The sequence below is a fragment of the Notamacropus eugenii genome, chromosome 1 (genome assembly GCF_028372415.1).
Source record: "Notamacropus eugenii isolate mMacEug1 chromosome 1, mMacEug1.pri_v2, whole genome shotgun sequence".
NCBI lineage: Eukaryota > Metazoa > Chordata > Mammalia > Diprotodontia > Macropodidae > Notamacropus > Notamacropus eugenii.
The window spans coordinates 427,244,535-427,261,152 of record NC_092872.1 but is presented as its reverse complement, the minus strand read 5'-3'; the positions used below and the strand labels follow the sequence as shown (position 1 = coordinate 427,261,152).

The 16,618-nt window shown below is 35.1% G+C and overlaps 1 protein-coding gene across 2 annotated transcripts in view; it reads left to right on the top strand.

The window, feature by feature from the left end:
• Nucleotides 1–13,422, top strand: part of ACTR5 (actin related protein 5) — a 33,439-nt gene extending 20,017 nt beyond the window's left edge. The window contains exons 6-9 of one of the 2 annotated variants that reach the window (XR_011972053.1): nucleotides 1,307–1,423; nucleotides 7,149–7,288; nucleotides 8,138–8,265; nucleotides 10,186–10,269. Coding sequence is in view for 1 of the 2 variants with exons in the window: in XM_072631499.1 (XP_072487600.1) it covers nucleotides 1,307–1,423; nucleotides 7,149–7,288; nucleotides 10,186–10,318; nucleotides 12,739–12,996 (648 nt within the window). In the remaining variant the exon portion in view is untranslated. Of the gene's footprint in view, nucleotides 1–1,306; nucleotides 1,424–7,148; nucleotides 7,289–8,137; nucleotides 8,266–10,185; nucleotides 10,319–12,738 lie in introns of those variants that run through there. The other variant, XM_072631499.1, reaches the window with a different exon arrangement.
• The last annotated feature ends 3,196 nt before the right edge of the window (nucleotides 13,423–16,618 follow it).

Below are 16,618 nucleotides of genomic sequence, written 5' to 3'. Positions count from 1 at the left end.
AATAAATTGACTTTGCCTTAAAACGTGTAACTTGTCACACATCCATAGTCTATTACTTTCTTGTTTCATTAGTCCTTGGAAGTTATAATTGGTGACAGATCAGAATTTGGAGGTTTTTCAGTTTTATTTTCCTTTATGGTGGTCATTGTATAAATTGTTCTGCTTCTGTTTACTTCACTTTTCATCAGTTCATATAAATTTTATCGAGTTCCTCTGAATTCTTTATATTCATCATTTTGTATGATGCAATAAAATTCTGTTAAGATCATATACAATTTGTTCAGCCATTTCATAATTGATGGGCAATCACTTTCCATTTTTTTACTACTATAAAAAGTGCTGCCCTGGCTTGTAACATTAAATGTAATCATATTATTTCATGTTTTTCAGATGTTTTTTCTGAAATATGTTGATATCTTAATAGTGTGAACAGGTTTTACCTTCATTAGTTTAGGATTCTGGTCATAAGAATACTGTGCAGTGGTCTTAATTCTTCCTAATATGGAAGAGTTTTGAGCTTCATTGATTTCTATAAACAACCAAATATAGCCACTAATAAATTTATCTTGTACTTTTCTACCTACTTGCTCTACTTGCTTTTTCTCACATCATTTCTGTTGCTAGTAGGAAGAGAGTTTCTTTTTAACCTAGTTCTGTACAGTGTCTGGGATAGAACTCTGCTTATAGTGGGAGCTTTAATTTTTTCTAATAAAGAAGAACTCTGAATTACTATCCCTGAAATTATTTCATCTTTGAATACTTTTTTGAACTTTTGAACTACTGGCATAATTCAGAACCTAAAACATATCATATGCATTAACAAAAACTGACTCTTGGACTTATCTTAGTAGGTTAAAAAAATCATATTGTTGCTATGTTTTATTTACCTCATGTAATAACAACAAATTTTCTGTTTAGTGGACATTAGGATCTTAATGCTGAATTGGTTCCCTGGCACAAAATTTTTCCTGAAATGTTAGTGTGGTCCCAGAAGTCTTTTCAAAGGAAAGTGGGATTTGTTGAATCTTAAGGAATGGATAGATTGTAGATAAATGATGAGAAGGGGGTAAACTGAGATGGGGGCCAGGGCAGTTTTATGATTTTGATTTCTTAAAGTCTAGAAATTCCTTCATTAAGATAGTCATTAGTTTATGATCATTTTATGAGCCTAGGAAGTTTTTCACATTTTTGTGTAAATTTTTAAATCTTCAGATAAGATCATATTCCTTCCTGTGACAAGTTATGTCTAGAATTAAGGTTGATATCTTTGCTGTTCACTAAAGTTACAGAATCTCTTTCATTTTAGACACCTGAATTGGAGCAGCTTGAACAATCTCTGGAAGATGTCGAAAGCATGAATGATTTTGAACCTCTGTTTTCTGAGGAAACACCTGAAGTAGAGAAACCAGCTACTACTGTACAGGTTTGACTCTAGTAACCCATTGTTGTTTTATGGGCTCTGTTTTCAGTGCTTTAATGAGTCTGTGATCAGCACCAACATCAGGACTACTTTCTGTTAGTAAAGATTGCATCTATGTACTCTCATCTTGCATTATTCTTCATTCCTGTCTTTCCATAAATCCTCTATAGATAATTTAATCCTTAAAACAGAGAGCCTTCTCTGATTCTTTTAATGTTTTGTGGGCATCAGTACAATATCTGGCCTCTCCACTTATTACTGTGTGACCAACTCCAGTTTTTTCCCAAGCATACTTTTCTTCAAATGATGTCTTTTATACTACTTGAATACAGGTTGTGCTGGGCTAGGCCTGATTCAGACCTTTCTCCTGGTAGTTTAGATTTTATATAATGGCACAAAATGGTAAGTCATTCAACAGTTAATGAAAAAAGATTATCTTAGCCATAGTAAGAGAAGGATATTCAATAAGGGTAGATGTTGGAGATACCTTGAGTTGACTCAGCTAAGCAGAGCTCCATTGCTTGTGATTAACCATTATGATCCACCAGGCAAACTTTCCTCTCCCTCCCAAACTCCTATGTACTGAGGCCACAAAAAAGTGTTTTCAATAGTTTGAACCCATCGTTCCCTGAGCCAACCAAGAAATACCTCAGTACCTTTTAAGGAAAAAACCTGCCTAACCTGCATGGAGTAGGAATTGTGGGGAGAGGGCTCCTATATAACACATTGTTGATAATACACTGGATCCTGATTATAACCTTCATGTGTTTTTCTGTTGCCTTTTGATGGGGACATCACTAATCATGATAAGATTAGCTAGTTATTCTAGTCTGGTTTTTGAAAGTCTCTATTTCTTAGGAAGGTATGAAACCTATAGCTACCTCATTTGTAAAATGGAAGTGTCTCAAAGCAGGGGAGTCTACCATATCATCCCTTGAGGTTCCTGCTAGCTCTAAAATATGAATCTTTGAAAAGCAACTGTTAGGTGTCTATCCACTAGGGAAAATTTTTAGAAGCTAGTTGAGCCTTCACAAAGTCCTACTGGTTCCCCATTGTGCTATTGAGAAGAGCCAGAGTTCTTCAAGGCTGCACCAGCAGAGTACAGTCTTTGAAATGTTCTACTGTGTTGGAAAGGCTCTAAGAATGGTCCTAGTAAGCTTTTGTATTTGTTTTCCAAGAACCAGCATAGCTAAGTATAGAGAACCTTATCGTTCTAAGGCTGGCTACTTGATGATAGTAATTTCCTTTTGGACATGGAAATCTCTGAAATAATGAAAAATTAAAAATGGCACTTAGTCTTGCATGACTTCCTTCTGCTTCTGTATTGATTATAGGCTAGTGGAAAAGGGAACAAAGGGTGCTAAACATTAAATAATTTTTAGATAGCCTGTAAATAAAGCTTAGCTATAGGTATTCTGAAAGTGATGTTCTTGTCCAATGAGTCTTCATATTATCCAAGGAACTGAGTTGTGTCATCCTTGTCATTCTTGCTGTAAGTTAACCTGGAAGACAAAAAGACATTCCAACTAAACAAAAGGATGTCTCACAGACTTCCCTTGGAGAGGCAGATAAAGGAGTTGTCTAAGTTGGTGTGTCTGAGGCAGATATTTCATTGGATAGTGGTCATCTCTTAGTAAATCCTTCATTATTTGCTTGTACAAAGAGATGCCTCAAAGATAAGTGTAACCTACATGCCAGTAACTTGCAGAGGATGAGGGGCTAGAGGAATTCTACAAAGAACTCGATGGAACTCTTCAAATTAAATAAATATATAATATTTGTTGATTTAAGTGCAAAGGTAGTCTTTGGGGAGGATGGTAGAAAACATGTTGGAAAACATGGTTCAAGAAATGGGAGATGCCAAAGATTTGTAAACCGTATAGAAGTGTTATGCCTGTTTTTGAGAAGAGAACCAAGGTGGTAACTAATGGTAAGCATTCACATAGTGAGCATCAAATGCCATTACACAAAATGAAATGGTTATATTTTAACAAGCAGGAAATAGCTTGTTACCAATGTAGTAGTCACTTTTGAATGTCAGTGTACTATCAGACTATTGACATACTCTAGAGCAAAGATTGTAATCGATGCCAGATTAAAAGATAAAATAAACAAGAAAGTGTGCCTTGCAACTGAGACAACTCCAGCCTTATCTGGTTAAATGAGCCATTTATTGTTAGTGCCAAAAACATTGGAAATGGATGAAAAGACAGATCAACACAGAGTATCGCTATTTCTTGACAAAGTTTAACTGATGTAAATTTATTGCCATAACAGAAACCAAAAGAGCTGTCTGCAAACCATTTTAGTCAGCAGATATTTGATCTTCTTGCCTAGTGAAGAGATATTATAGCCAGCAGTTTAAAATATAAGCTCATTTATAAAACCTTACAGTGGAGGATGGTGAAAGATTTGAGTGATGTTACCTCATAAAGCAGACAGATGCAGTGGAAGGGAAGTAGAAGTTTATGGAAAGCTTAGGAAAACAAACTAAGCCATAGTATGCTGAGAGTATTTAAGGATGTAACTTGGAAGACAGTGAACAGATAAAAAATGGAAAAGATCTGTCAACATTTCAGTAAAAAACTTCATTAATGAAAGTGGAACTTGAACATTTGTATGCTGACGTCATAGTCCCTGAAGTGTTGGAAGAGGAAGTAAAAATAACAATAAAGAAAACAAAGATGGAAAGAGCTTCTAGACTAGAGCAAGTGTTGGAGGTGATACATTTTTTATGATGTTCGAACACCAATCCTCAAGAAATCTGAAAGGGAAGAGGCTACCTAATTTTTGGAAAAAACGTCAGGCCTTATTTTTTATCACAAAGTGACCAAGAAGATATCAGTAATTTTTTATCATATTCTTGCTTTCTCGTCTCTGCAAAATTATTATGAGACTAGTCTGTCTGTCTATCAAGAGCATCTTTGATGAAGGCTTTCGAAGTGGATAGGCAGCTTTTCACAAATGATATTCTGTAACATAGTATATCCTTGCAACTATTCAATTGTCAAAAAAGTACAAAGAATACAAAACTGATTTTTTTTTGGCTGTTGTACATATCTGCTGACTAAAGCATTTGATTTAGTAGAAAAAAAACCTTAGAACCTCTCTTAATAAGGTGTCATGTGCATTACAGTAAAACCATAAGAATCCTTGAAAAATATGTAACAGCCGACATAATTTTGGCCCCTCAATTATGTCAAGTGATGCACATAATAGGGCTTACCAAAGGTATTTGCCACTGTCATGACATATAGCACAGGACTCAAATTGAAAAGATTCATTGTTGGTGAGGAGGTCTACCAGATGCTTATGTTTTCGTTGAACTAGTGCATCCTAATGGGGCCTGGTTGCTTCAAGCTTATGAATAGTACTGTACCTTCTAAATGAGAACCATAATCCCTTGAGAATTTGACCTGAGTGTTTATGCAGGAAGTTTCAAGTTATGGGTCACTGAAGGGGCAGTGGAGAAAGAGGTTCATGTTGGATGTAAGAGTGTCACAACATTATTGAGGAAGAATTGCTCACATGATGTGAAGTAAAGAAAGAGAGATGGACCAGTCATGTAGGGAGAGCAGGTCAGTGACAGACTTCATTAGTGTTCATACAATGGTGAGATCTAAAGATCCCTCTTAATCTTCCTTTTCTCTCCCCCCACACTCATCCCTATCACCTCCAGGGCAGGAGTCACATAGAAGGTTTTAAGAAACTTAAAGTGCATTGTGGTTGGCAGAATGACTTTTAGTTTATTAACGAGATCAAATGTTGCAGTGGAACAAACAACAAATATGAGAATTCCGAAGAAATTTGGGAAGTCTTATTTGAAATGATGTAAAGTAACTAGAACTAGAAGAACAATATACGTAATGACTTGGCAATATAAATAAAAAGAAAACTAAAATAAAGCTGTACGCTTAGTAACTATAGTAACCAGTCTTGGCCCTGGAGAAGATAAAAGGAAGCACCTTCCTCCTTTCCATAGTCACTGTTTATGTAGAATGTTGTATATGCTATAACACCTAGTCAGTGTGTCAGATGGTTTATCTTTGTTACAGGCAAGGCTCATTTGTTGGGACTGGGGTGGCATATCCAGTTGTGACCATGATATAAAAGCAAAAGACATCATGATTTTCTTTAAAAGCCACACAGGATAAAAAGGAATAGAAGGGTTGTGATCTATACCATGTGAAGGAGTACCCACATAGATGAGATCATAGATTCATTGAAGTATCAATTTAAGCCCTTTGTAACATGGAGTTTCCAGATTTAAAATATTTTATAACCACTGATAATTAGGATTCATCATTATTTTTGTTCAAATTATTTATCATTGCAAGATACTTAATTTAAAGGCTAAGTCATGGTCTCTGCTCAAGTTTGAGTGAGTCCTTACTTTTTCATTTCAGGTTCCCAAGCACTAGCAAAAAAGTTTATTGATTAAAATTGCATGAAGTGGGTGCTCCTAGTCAGTAAAATGCTACTCAGTTTTGAAAAGCTTTTTTTGATGGTACATTGTCTCTTTTGATGGATGGGATCAATGCATGAGAATAGCATCTGTCATACTAGGTAGTCTTCCTTCCTTCCTTCCTTCTTCCCTTCTCCCTTCCCTCCTTCCCTCTTCATTCCTTCCCCCTCATTCTGCTACTTGTGGGCATGATCTCACAATCCCAACTACTGATTAGCACAGGAGCTTTGACCTGTTCTGTTTCTGACCTAGAACAGCTTGCCCAAACCAGGCATCCTAGTTTCTCCTCTGTTTTTCTAGCCTTGAGACTCACCATTTTGGTGCCAGGCTTAGTATGAACACAAGTGATCCACCAGCCTCTGCCCCTAATAGCAGGCATTACACTCACTTTTTAATACCTTGACTTGTATTTGTAGGTATTTTCTTTTGCTTCATTGCAGTCATTGTGAACTATTTGATATTGCAGACCTGTGTGTTTATAAGCCATTTTAGCAGGAAAGATCTGAGTTTGAAAGAAAAAAGAGAGACAAAGAAGGACAACATGAAATCATCCTCAGAATCAGCATGTTCTAAACTATTTTGTTTCCCTCAATGCCCAGTGTAGTCTATCGGTTACTGGAGGTGCTTAACAAATTTTTCTTGAATGAATTAATAATGGTAAGCCTATTTTTCTGCCTAGTTTCTCCACTTTCAGTGGCACCACCATTTTCCCAATCATTCAGGCTTAAAATTTGAGAATTACACTTGATTTTTCCCTTTCCTTAGATTCATAGAATATAATTACTATTGTTTCTTTTTTCAAAATGTCTACTGCATATTTCCTTTCTATTTCCCCTGTCATTGCTCTGCTTCAAATTAATCACTCTCTGCCTGTGGTGCTATTATGGATTCCTAAAGGGCTATCTTTTGTATGTTGTTTTCCTCTTCCAAACCATACTGAGCATATACCATTATCATTCCCACTTCCATATGTCATACTTTTACTCGTTTTGCCCTTCCAGTCTGTAATTCCATTTCTTGTTTCCTACATATCCGTAACTTGCTTTCTTCAAAGGTTAGTTAATTGAAGTCTCATATTTTCTTGAACTTTTATGAATGATCTTGTTCTTGATGGGGAACCTTGTGTATAATAGATGTATAGAAAGTATTTCTTGAATGAAGAAAAACTGGGAAAGAAAACTGGGTTTCAAAAATGGTTTTAAAAAGTTTTAAAGAATCGTTATAATTTATTTTAACGTGCTTTGTTACATTTTGTCTTTAAAGCCCATGTTTAACTTAGCAGAATATCATCAGCTGTTTCTTGGTACAGAAAGAATTCGCGCTCCAGAAATCATTTTCCAACCATCTCTCATTGGGGAAGAACAGGCTGGCATAGCAGAAACGATTCAGTATGTTTTGGACAGGTGAGGTAACAACTTTTGTTTGTCTTTCTTTTCCAGTCCCATTTTCCAGAGGCCTGTATTTTAAGGTACATTTGATTAAGCATAGACCTGAGTATGAGGAACTTCTGAAAGATACCTCATCCTGGCTTTTTCATTGATTATCTTTGTTCTGTAATCTTTCTTATGTGTTGTTAAAAAAAAAAAACAGGTAATACAAAATTCCATTTTATTTGCTCTTGAAACTTTTATTTGTGCATTAGTGGGGCCAAGTTGGGAATTTACAACATTTTTGAAATAAATGAAACTAAAAAACATACTGGGAGAAGTTGACTCCTGTTCAATTTGATTGTCCTACCTCTATACCTCCTTCTCTGCTCTCTACTGCAGGTGGGATTTGACCTTATTCCTGAAACTGATGGAAAAATACCAAATCAAAGCTACATGTGCTCTCTCTCTTTTTTTACATTGCTGATTTGCTGTAATATAGAGATAGATATGGTAAAATCTGGTATCCATCATGATGTGTCAGTAAAAGAGCTTTGTTACCTGGCATTTTTGAGCATTGCTAGCATAATTGATGTTGGAATGATATTTTGAAGCACTGCTGGCAATATTTTCACGTGCCTTTGGAAGTGTTGAAAGATGCCTCTGGGGAATTTCACTATTAAATGTGTTTTATTGTATTCTAAGTCGTTGAAAGGGCATAGTAATGATTGGTATATGTGATCATCTATTGACCAAAATATTTAATTAATGAGAACTCCCATTCCCCTACCATGTGAGGAACATTATTTACATTACCTTACCAACTCGCATTTCGTTTGGGGATAGAGGAAAAACTGTTTTATAATAAAAATTCTTTGTTAATAGATATCCAGTTTATGTCAACAAAGTGCAACAAAGGAGAAGATGTGATCATTAGCAGAAATTTGAAAGTAGAATTTATTGTTAATAATCCATCTGAGGATACTAACCTGTTGATTAGAAGGCTAAATAAGGTACTAACTTCTCTGTGCCTCAATTTTCCATCTATTACATTAATAAACATTAATTTGTTACCTTATAGGAATGACTACAGGGCAACTAGGTGATACAGTGGATAAGAGTGCAGGGCCTGGAGTCAATAAGATTTGTCTTCCTGAGTTCAGATCTGGCCTCAGACACTCATGGTGTCAGAGACAGTGATCATGGCCAAGTCACTTAATTCTGTTTGTCTCAGTTCACATCTGTAAAATAAGCTAGAGAAGGCTCTAGAGAAGACCAGGAAAACCCCAAATGGAATCATGAAGACTTGGACATGACTTAAATAGCTAAACAAAAGCAAAGGAATGGTTACAGAATAATGGTTTGAAATGACAATGAAAAGTTGAAGTATTTTTGGGAATACAAATTTAGGTCTGTTAGAAACATCTAAAATTATGTAGTCTCATTCTCTAATTTTTATAAATGAGGAAACTGAGGCCCAGGGATGTTATTATTTGTTTAAAGTCTGGTAGTAAATAACAGAGCCAGGACTTAAATCTGTTTCTTCGGGTTCCCTGTCTAAGACTCTTTCTGCTGCAATACTGCTTGTATAATTTCATGTCCCTTATGATTTGATTTTTTTCCTACATATATTTTTAAATCCTTAATTTTGATGAGTTGTAGCTTATTAAATATCTTGTTGAAACATTGATTTTAGATGTGAGCATATTTACCTCAAGATTTTTATTCAGATTTTATTTTGAATATGAAATATTTCTGAAATTTTTAAAATGTGCAGCTAAATTATCACTCTTTACAGTGTATAGAGTCTCTGTCTAGAAACCACTAGCAATAAATTAGGATAATTACAGGAATAAAGGATATGTGGATTAAAGTGTATTTAGCTGTGTATACTATTTGGAAGTGTGTGTTATTTATAGCATTCAGATGTTTAGTTCTTGATGTTTATGAGATCTTATTCTTTGAAAATATTGATGTTTGAAGAATAACATACATTGGATATGAAAGGTTTAGGGGAGTTTTTAAATCTAGAAGTTGGTGCAACTTGACAGAGAAAAGTAAGAGCATTTTCTTGTGTACAGTGATGGATTTGTCATATGAGCATTTTAAAAAAAATTTTTCACATCTTTTGTGTGTTTGTAATTTGTATTGCTTTTAAAACATTACATGAAATGGAATGTGGAGGTTTTAGAAGAAAAATATATTTGGAATTGGAAGAAAGAAAGAGAACCCAGATAACTTAAGACATGAAAAGCTTTGGTGGCAATTTAGACACTGTCTTTAGTAAGCCTCTTTATTAACATGAATAAGTCAAATCTACTTTGAATTTTTTTCTGTTTTAAAGTTTAATATTAAAAAATATATGAAACTAGCATACTGGAACCTCACAGTTCTAAGTCTCCATAATAGGGAGCAGTATTATAATGAAGTTATTTTGACACATCAGTATAGCAAAATACTCCTTAGATGAGGTCCAGTTTATCTAAACTCTACTTTATGACAAATAGTACTACAGCAAAGTTGTTAGTACACTAATGAAATTAATACTTAGCACTCTCCTATTTCTAAATTGTGTATTAATTGATTTGGTGCCTAACACGTAGTAGGCAGTCAAATATTAATGAATGAAATGATTTAGCTATCAGATTCAAGGCTTCATCAGTCAGTGAGCATGAGCCAGCCACCAGGATACAAGCACAAAAAATTGAAATGGTCCCTGTTCTCAAGGTGCTTACATTTTCTATGGTGCCAAAAAACTAGATAGATGAAAATATCTGGTTGATTGAAATTGTTTTAGTCAAAGTATCTGATTATGAATGTTGAAATTTTTCACTTTTCATCCAGATATCTTAGCATTTTATGAACATCCTGTATTCAGATGTTTAGTAGGAAATGTATTTGAAAATATGAATTGAAGCACATTTTGGTTTCAGGTATCCTAAAGAAATACAGGAAGCCCTTGTCCAAAATGTTTTCCTTACTGGTGGAAATGTGATGTATCCTGGAATGAAATCCAGGATTGAGAAAGAACTGCTTGAAATGAGACCCTTCCAGTCTTCTTTTCAGGTATAGATTACATGATGAAAACATTTTTTAGCCTACATTATTGCAATTAATGGTGGGGAAACACTTTGCATTTCTTCTCACTGGTTTTGATTTTCAAGATCTCTATACTTTTTTTGAAAACCTTGATGAATTTTTCCTGTGGGTATATAGACTTTATTGTAAACATGTTGCTGTTACTATCGTTATGCCAGCACAGTTCTTGTTAGTTGGTATTTTATTTGAAGTCTTCTATCTCTTCAGTCTTTTGCTCTCCCTCTTATATTCCTGATCTAGTATGTCATTTTATGTGCTATATTTTAATGCTGAATGGCCAAACTTAGTGACCACCTCAGCTATTGTATTATCTTAAGGATTTTGAGGGGGAAAAATTATATGTTAGTGTGTATATATAAATCACCTTTACAAATGCATTTTAAAAAGTTATTTCATACCCAACCATTTTCACTCATGCCTAACTTATCTCTGCCTTTCTTTTCTGAAATTTCTGTAGCATCATTATCAAGACCTTGGCCAAACTTAGGCATATCTGGGCCTAATGGATCTAGAATTCAGGTGGAAAGAAAAAATAGGGAGAACTAGTCCTAGAATCCAGATACGCTAATTGTTAGTCCAGTGTCATCATTAGTATATATAATAGTCTTTATAATAATAATTTTTAAAAACAACACCCAAACCCTTAAGCTATAGAAAATTTGATGTTAAATGCATAGAGGAGAAATCAAATCATTGCCTCTTGTTTTGGTTATGTAGATCTCTATCTCTCTCTTCTCTCCTCTCTTCTCCCTTGCATTTGTATAGCAATTTAAGGCTTGCAAAGTTCTTTATAGGTTATCTCGCTTGATTTTCACAGCAGTCCTGTGAGAGCAGTGCTAATATTATCATCCCCATTTTACAGATGAATTCACTTAATTGCACTGTTATTTAACTTGCATCTCTCCGTAGCATGGTAAACGTTGTCAAATCTGTTGCTAAAATCTGGGTCAGCTTTGTCTATAGCATACCTCTAAATTATCAATGTAAAGTTACATTTTTTTTTTCAGTTCTCAAAACACTTTTTTCTCCTTTTTGCTTCCATTCCTCGTTCCTAGTTTGGGTGAGAGAAAATACAAAACGCTGGTATCAAATAAATATGAAGCAAAACAAATTCTTACATCGGCCACTTAGAAAAACGTGTCTTATCCTGCTTTTATTATCTTCTCTGTTCCGAGGAAGGCAGTGTTCTTCATCATTGGTCCTCTGGTTGATGTTGATATTGATCAGAGTACTGAAGTCTTTTAGAATTGTTCAGTTATTACATTGTTGACATTATAGTATCAGTTGTATTCCTGGTTCTGTTTGTTTCACTCTGCATCATTTCATATAAGTCTTCTCAGATTTCTCACTCATTTAGGATATTTCTTGTATGCAAATGTGTGATGACACTACCAGTCAGAATACTGAGCTACATGGGCTATGGGGCTGATAGGATGGCAAATCTTGTATTCCTATATTTTGAAATTTTATGCCCTACTTAGCAGTTTCTAAAGTATGGTCCTATGACCTCTGAGGATCCACAAAAGCCTTTCAGGGGTGCGTGAAGTCAGAACTGTTTTCATTATAATACTAACATATTTGCCTATCAAAATACTCTTCCCTTTTCCAGCTACATATCTATGAGGCTGAATTTTCTTCATATACTTCAACCAAAATAACATATCCCAACAGATTTTGAATGCAAAAGCAGATATGAAAATCCAGCTGTCTTATAATTAAGCCAGACGTGAAAGAGATTTGCAAATAAATGTAAAACAATGCCATTCTTCTCACTAATTTTTTTTTGTTTTAGAAAAGTTATTTTTCACAAAATATATTTTATGTTAAAATGTAATGAATTTATTGTTATTTTTAAGTAAATTAACATTTTAAAATTTTAAGTTTTAATTTATATGGTTAATATTGATAGATATAATAATATGTTTATTAATATAATACTGATGTCAATTTAATATCAATAGATATAATATTGATAGATATAACATAAACAAAAGCTCCTTGGGGCCATCAATCTTTAAGAGTGTAAAGGAGTCTTGAGACCAAAAGTTTGAGAACTGCTGCCATAAATACTCTTTGCCTATTAATTATTTTGTTCTATTAATGTGCTTGGAGTTTGCTAAGGTAAATTTCATCTTATATTTGTTCCAAATTGATTCCAGAAGTGGGATTCCTTTAGGATGTAAAGGTGGGAGGGGGGAGGAGGGTGTGTGTGTGTGTGTATGTGTGTGTGTGTGTGATTTTTCTTTTGTGTACTTGTTAGGTTTCATTGGACATTATTGGTGATATATTTGGTTATGTGTAATAACTTGTATTATTATGGAACTTACTGCACCATACACTCCAAATTGATGTAATCTTCATTAATGGGGGATGTTTTTCTATTTTAGGTCCAGGTTGCTTCTAATCCTATATTGGATGCCTGGTATGGAGCTCGAGATTGGGCCCTAGAACATATGAATCGTGAGGAAGGTTGGATAACCAGGAAAGATTATGAAGAAAAAGGGGGAGAATATCTTAAAGAGCACAGTGCTTCAAACATTTATATCCCCATCCGGGTTCCAAAACAGACTCTGCGAACATCGGAAACCCAGGCGTCAAGCAAAGTAGCAGGAGCTAGTGTAAGCAATCCCTGTGAGCAAGTATAGCAGGGCACCTGAGGATACAGAGCTTCCACAGAAACAGCATTAGGGAAACCAACTTCTGTGTCAAAAAATCTGAGTGAAGTTTCAGTTATTAGGTGCCTGTCAGCAGTGATTCATTCACAATGAGTCTATACATAATTGTTTGCTGTGCAATCAGCCTCTTAATTCAAGATAGCAGACTTCTCCTTTAGAGGAATAATTAGAATACACTTTTTGGCTTTGAGGGCTACACTGTTTTTCCAATGGACTCTTAATAAGAAACCTTTCAGCATCCAACATCTTTGACCTTTTTGGAAAAGATCCAGGAATTGTGCAGGTATACAAAGGGAAGCAAAGAAGATACAATTGGAGGGATCAGAGATGAATGGTTTAAAATATATTTTATTGTTATGTCTATCCTTTTTTAGTAAAATATATTTTTCTTCTTAATGTGTCATTTGCAGTGGAATTCATTTTAATCTTGAAAAGCAGTTACATATATGTCCAGCAGAGGGAGCCCTCCTACCTATTTAAAAAGAAAAAGTTAATACTGATTATATAATAAAAACATTTGGAATAAGAGAATGTCAGCTGAATGGACCCTGATACGTGTACAGTCCAATTCTCTCATTTCACATAAATATGAAAATTGAGACCCAGAGAGAGGAAGTGACTTGCTCAAGACCACATAGCTAATGACTTCAAGTCAGTTTTGAATGTGTAAGACTCCTGATTCAAGATAACATTCTTTAGATTCTAACAAGTGTTCAGATGCCAACAAATTCAGGTTCCCCTGAAATAATTTTAATTTGGAGACTATTTTTTCCTTAGAGATTGTAGTGGATATTTGAAAAGGAGTTTTGGAATTTAAGTATAAGGAAATAGAGAGGGGAAACTCAGGACTCTAATACTAGCAGTGAGGGTCTCTGAGCAACCAAAACAACTGTCAAATATATGCAGCATCTGCGCATTTTATTCAGAGCCCATCAGAGGCCATTCATTAAAGCCCATTTGCTCGTATTTTAGGTGACATTTCTAATAAACTAGGTGATGGGTTTTTTCAGACTGTAGCATATTCTCAATAGCAAATTAGAAAGGAAATAAAATTCCAAGGAGTGGGAAGGGATGAGAAGTGTCTGTCAGCCAGTGACAGCAATGAAAAGTCACAACTGGCAGAGAAGAGACAGAACAGCTAAAAGAAACATAGCTGAAAGCACTCCAGTGGGGGCTGATGGCTTTTTGGGGCTCCCACAGGTGTTACTGGGGTAGAGGGTAGCATAGCTACTGTTTCTAATGAGGACAGCTAGTAGGAAAGGGGAAGATGGTGGTCCATGCCCTCTGTTGAACAAAGCCCAGAAGGGGGTAAGCCTTTTTAAATATACACTTTATATGAATTTCTATCAGAAATGGTAGTAAATAAAATATTCGTGCAACAAAGGGGTATGCATCTGGAAAATAAACTTTTTGGCATATCCTCTTATCCAACAGTGTCACAGGATCATCACATTAGAATTGAGCGGGGGGAAACCTCTGAGAACATTGAATCCAGCCCCTCATTTTACAGATGAGGAAATAGTCTCAGGGATGTAAGTGATTACTGAACATCACAAGGGTAATAAGTGTCAGAGGTGAGATTCAAATCCGCCATCCTCTGATGTCAGAGAGAGTGTTCTCTGCACTGTACCATGCCACTGCCAAGGTAATTTCTGCCACGTAATTCTTTACTGAAAGTTTGCTCATTTTACTTTGGTTTTGGAGTGTGGTCCTGCGGGTTTTTGTGAGAGTGTAAATGATTTTTTCTAGAAAGAATTGAATTTTGAATAAATTACCTTATTATATAATAAGGTAGCAAATGTATCTTTTAAAAAGAATAACTCTAAGACATTAAAGTATGTAATTGTGAATCATTTATTAACAAAGTTGTTGATTTGAGTAGTCTGTTTAACCTTGCTTCTTGAATAGGGTCTGATTTTGTTTGTCATTACTTTAGTCAGAGCTGATACTGCAGTTTTTCAGGAAGGAATTTGTTGTTATGCAGTGTTAATGGTTGCATGTGCTTTTCTGGAAGAAACTGGACTTAAATGTGCACAAAGATAAAACTAGACAACATTTAGTAGCAGGAATGTTCTTTATTCATGTATATACAAAAGGGAGAAACTTACTTGCAAAGAATTATATTGATTTTTGCATCCATTCGATCCAGTCATGCAGTGTTTTGATTCAACTGAGTTAAAAAGAACATGATTTTTTTTTTTAACCATTAGCAATATGCGACATGTGCTAATGTACCATCCCTAGGGACTCATTTCCTTTGAGCCATCACAGTAATGTATCTCTTTCCTGGTCTGTAGTGGTGTCTCTGAGACTGATGCTATAAAAGATGACTTAAATTTTCAAAACATTGAAGTATAGAATCTTCCAGTGCCAGATAGCTAGCTTTTGGAGAAACCTCTGCCCTAGGCATTGAATTGAAAACCCTTCACTTTTAAACTGACTTACAGAGTTGCTAAAAAAAACCAAAAACTTTTGGTTACTTCTTAAGTGACCGTGTCTTTCTCTTAAGCCATGGTGTTTTAACATTTGAAGCATAATAGAGAACGTCTGGTTGTCATTGAAATATTTACACGAACGGTTGTTGAGATGGTCATCTTGAGGACATATGGGGAAATGAACTGTTTTTGGAAATGCTTTTGGCGTGTTATTGTATTGCCTCTCAAACTCATCTCTCTATTCGGATGTGGGGGAGGATGGAAGGTAGCAATCATCTGGTAGATATGTAGAGGTGTAGAAGAAGATCTAAAATTCGATAATTCTGTGAGGGGGAGGTATCATTAAGGGTCAGAATGATGTGGCCTGTTTTTCTGTGTTGCAGAGTATGACACATTTTTGTGAATAAATGGAAGGGGGAAGACCTTTACATTCTATCAGTGAACTGCATCCCCAGTCCCTGTGACTGGAAGAACTTTGATTTTTACTTAATGTTCAGAATACATTTTACATTTTATATGAACATACTTTTTTTTTTATTGCATGGAGGCTTTCCTATGAGAAGCAATATACATCTTGAATTATTCTTGGTATTTTAATATGCGGAGCAGCACCATTTATTCCTCTACAGTGCAGTTATGCCTGGGTTCCTTCCAACAGCCAAAAGCAATTAAAATTTAAGAAGCCCCAAAATAGTAAGTATTGATTTGTTGCTTGGAGCCCTTCTTAATTTCAGCAGCCTATGAGAGCACTCATAGCACCAGTTCCCATCCTATGAAAATGATCCTTGCTTTCTTTAATTTGAATGTAACTAGCTTCGTTATATAGAAGTAGAACACAGCACAATCAAGCCCTCCATTCCTGCCACCTATTTAATCTACACTTGAGTGCTTTTCAGCATAGATTGGTAGTTTTCAGCTTGACTTTATATTTTTATTTTTAAATTTTTTGCTCATGTAACTTCAAATCTATTATGTACAAGTTACTTTTCCTTTTAAATATATAATAAAGTTTTCATGTAGCTTTTATCCTCCCTCCCCTTATCCCTATCTCCCCCATAGAGATGACTACCACTAGACACAAATATGTATACATATATACTATATGTCTATTTATCATGTTTTTCTCTGGATAGGTCCTTTGTAGTTCATTTGGGTAT